Here is a 2,500-nt window from a genome sequence, read left to right on the forward strand (position 1 = left end):
CCATGGTTAACACACTTGCACTTTTGTTCACATCCAAATCCGTACGTATTTGCTGGGCAAGTTTTCTCGCAGTGGTCACCAATGAACCCGGGAGGACAGCTAAACGCATTCAACCACCATTTGACCAAATTCATGTTTGTAGATACCTACAATGTTAGTTGTGTTCTTACCTGCAATTCCCTGTATAGGGATCACATGTTCCGCCGTTCTGACATGTACAGTTAAATTTGCAGTTGGGCCCATGGAGACCGTCAGGGCACGTGTCCATGCAAATCGCACCTCTCCAGCCATGTCGACATTCACACCAACCGTTCACATGGCTGCAGTTGAAAGTGTTTGACTTGTCGCATAAACAAGAGTGGCTGCAATTGTGACCGAACGTCCACGCAGAGCAGATATGCTCGCATCTAAAACACACTTGCTATTGCGTATTGAGTAATGTAGATATACTTTACTCACGATTTTCCGTAATATCCGGGAAGACAAGTGCAAAATCCAGTGACGCGATCACATGATGCTCCATTCTTGCATGTGCAAGAAGAGCACCCTAGGCCATATGTTCCTGATGGACATGCCTGATCGCAGTTTGTTCCCTGCCAACCAGCCGTGCAGTTACATGCTCCTGTAACCGGGTTGCATAAAGCTCCATTCTGGCATGAGCATTTCTGAGCACAATTCGGTCCAAATCGATCACCACTGCATGCTATAGATACAAAGTGCAGAATAAGTAAGAAAAAATGTTTATGATCAGGATATATATTATTTCTTTTCAAATACTAACATCCCCGACAAACAAACCCTTGAATGCAACAGCATTGAGATAATTGGGGACATCCCTATGTAGCACACAACCATATCATATAGGTTAATCGTTGTCATATGTAACAGCTTATCAAAAGCTGTATGCAAGACTTCTTGATACATGTAACCATACAAAATGATGCCCTACCCACACTCAGTTTGTCCTAGCCAAAATAATTCCTTTTTAATTCCACACTGCTATAGGTACACCCCAACCATCAGCGTCCTGTACTTGAAGCTGAATGCTCTTGTGGATCATTCTTGCATTAAGTTTCCATAGTTGAAGACAGTTGTTCCATCAGATTCTTAAAGGCTTGGTAAAATGTAAAGCCGCACTGCACTGACTGCTGATGTCTTAGAAGCAATGATTTTCATACGTTTAATGCTTCGTAAAGACCAGCGCCCCAAAGTTTCACCACCAGGGAAAAACAGACCACCGACAGCAAGGACTTTGTCTTCATGGTAAATATCTTTTTGTTCTTCGCCTGCTTCTGCTGCAGCTCCGACTCTGACTGATGCTTTTGTCACATACAATGGCTGTAATGAATTTATGACTGTTACGTCAACTGTCAGACCTACTCTCCAAAAAATCAAGGTGATAGACATGACAAGGACGGCTTTCATTAGAACTACTGCACCTTATCTTTCTCATAATGTCTTATTCTCAACCAATAAACAAACAGAGTTAAGACAAGCGTGACAACAACAAAACAGTAGCATTAAAATGCAAATCCACAAAGATCTAATTTTGTACATTTATCTGTAGGGAAAAACTGAAACACTAGTTTGCCCAGTCAGTGTAAGCAATTTGTAAAAGTTTGCTGTCATGCAGTGTCTCTGTTCCTAGTACTGTGTTTTGCTAAGTGAACTACAAACAAAGCAGCCTTATTAACTAACTATTTGGCACAGTAAAAAATCAACTATAAATCGCCCTTTGACAATCCAGCCTGTGTGGAAATTCTTCCATATACATACATACATATATATATATATATATATATATATAAACTTTTCCTTTAAAATCAATGCCGTCGAAACGTAGATAGACTCAACAAAATGCAATGCAATGATACAAAATGTTCCAAAATATGACAGCAAATTAAGAGACTGCATTTTGCATTTTAATAAATCAATATACGTGCCTGTTTGACATGAAGAACCTGAGAGCCCTGCAGGACAGTCACAGGTAAACGGAGCCGTGCAGTTTCCACCATTTGTAGCACACCCAGGATCACATTTAGCTGCCAGGTTCATACAAAGATATCACCACCACTGAAAACACAATTAAATTATGCCAAAATTCGTTACGTGTTGTACATGTAGATCCCATCCATCCAGACGAGCACTGGCATTGATCTGGACTTGTACACGTTCCTGAGTTCTTGCAAGTAGGCGAGCACACAGCTGCAACCAACACATTCATAGTCACAAGTTGTATGACTTTTATAATTGTAAGTATATATATATATATATATATATATATATATATATATATATGGTTTTTTAAACAATATAATTTTATTTATTACAACTCCCAGGAGAGACTAACTGTACCGTCTATACTACATCTAGCTACTGTCATTTTAGCATTGCTACACCACAGTCTAGTAAAGAGTTGCTAATGAAAATAACTAACAGATTGGCTAATTAAAACATTATGTTCAAAAGAAGCTCTACGCGCTATAATCTTTAACACTGG

General features: G+C 39.4%; 1 protein-coding gene across 1 annotated transcript in view; it reads right to left on the reverse strand.

Moving 5' to 3' along the window:
• Positions 1–2,193, reverse strand: part of LOC134181671 (multiple epidermal growth factor-like domains protein 6) — a 7,187-nt gene extending 4,994 nt beyond the window's left edge. The window contains exons 1-5 of the mRNA XM_062648936.1: positions 2,110–2,193; positions 1,944–2,042; positions 460–703; positions 171–407; positions 1–99 (exon numbers count right to left, since the gene is read on the reverse strand). The exon at positions 1–99 is cut by the window's left edge and continues 68 nt beyond it. Coding sequence (XP_062504920.1) covers positions 1–99; positions 171–407; positions 460–703; positions 1,944–2,042; positions 2,110–2,131 — 701 coding nt within the window. The 5' untranslated portion in view covers positions 2,132–2,193. The remainder of the gene's footprint in view (positions 100–170; positions 408–459; positions 704–1,943; positions 2,043–2,109) is intronic.
• Positions 2,194–2,500: the final 307 nt, after the last annotated feature.

This window comes from Corticium candelabrum, chromosome 6 (genome assembly GCF_963422355.1).
Source record: "Corticium candelabrum chromosome 6, ooCorCand1.1, whole genome shotgun sequence".
Lineage (NCBI taxonomy): Eukaryota > Metazoa > Porifera > Homoscleromorpha > Homosclerophorida > Plakinidae > Corticium > Corticium candelabrum.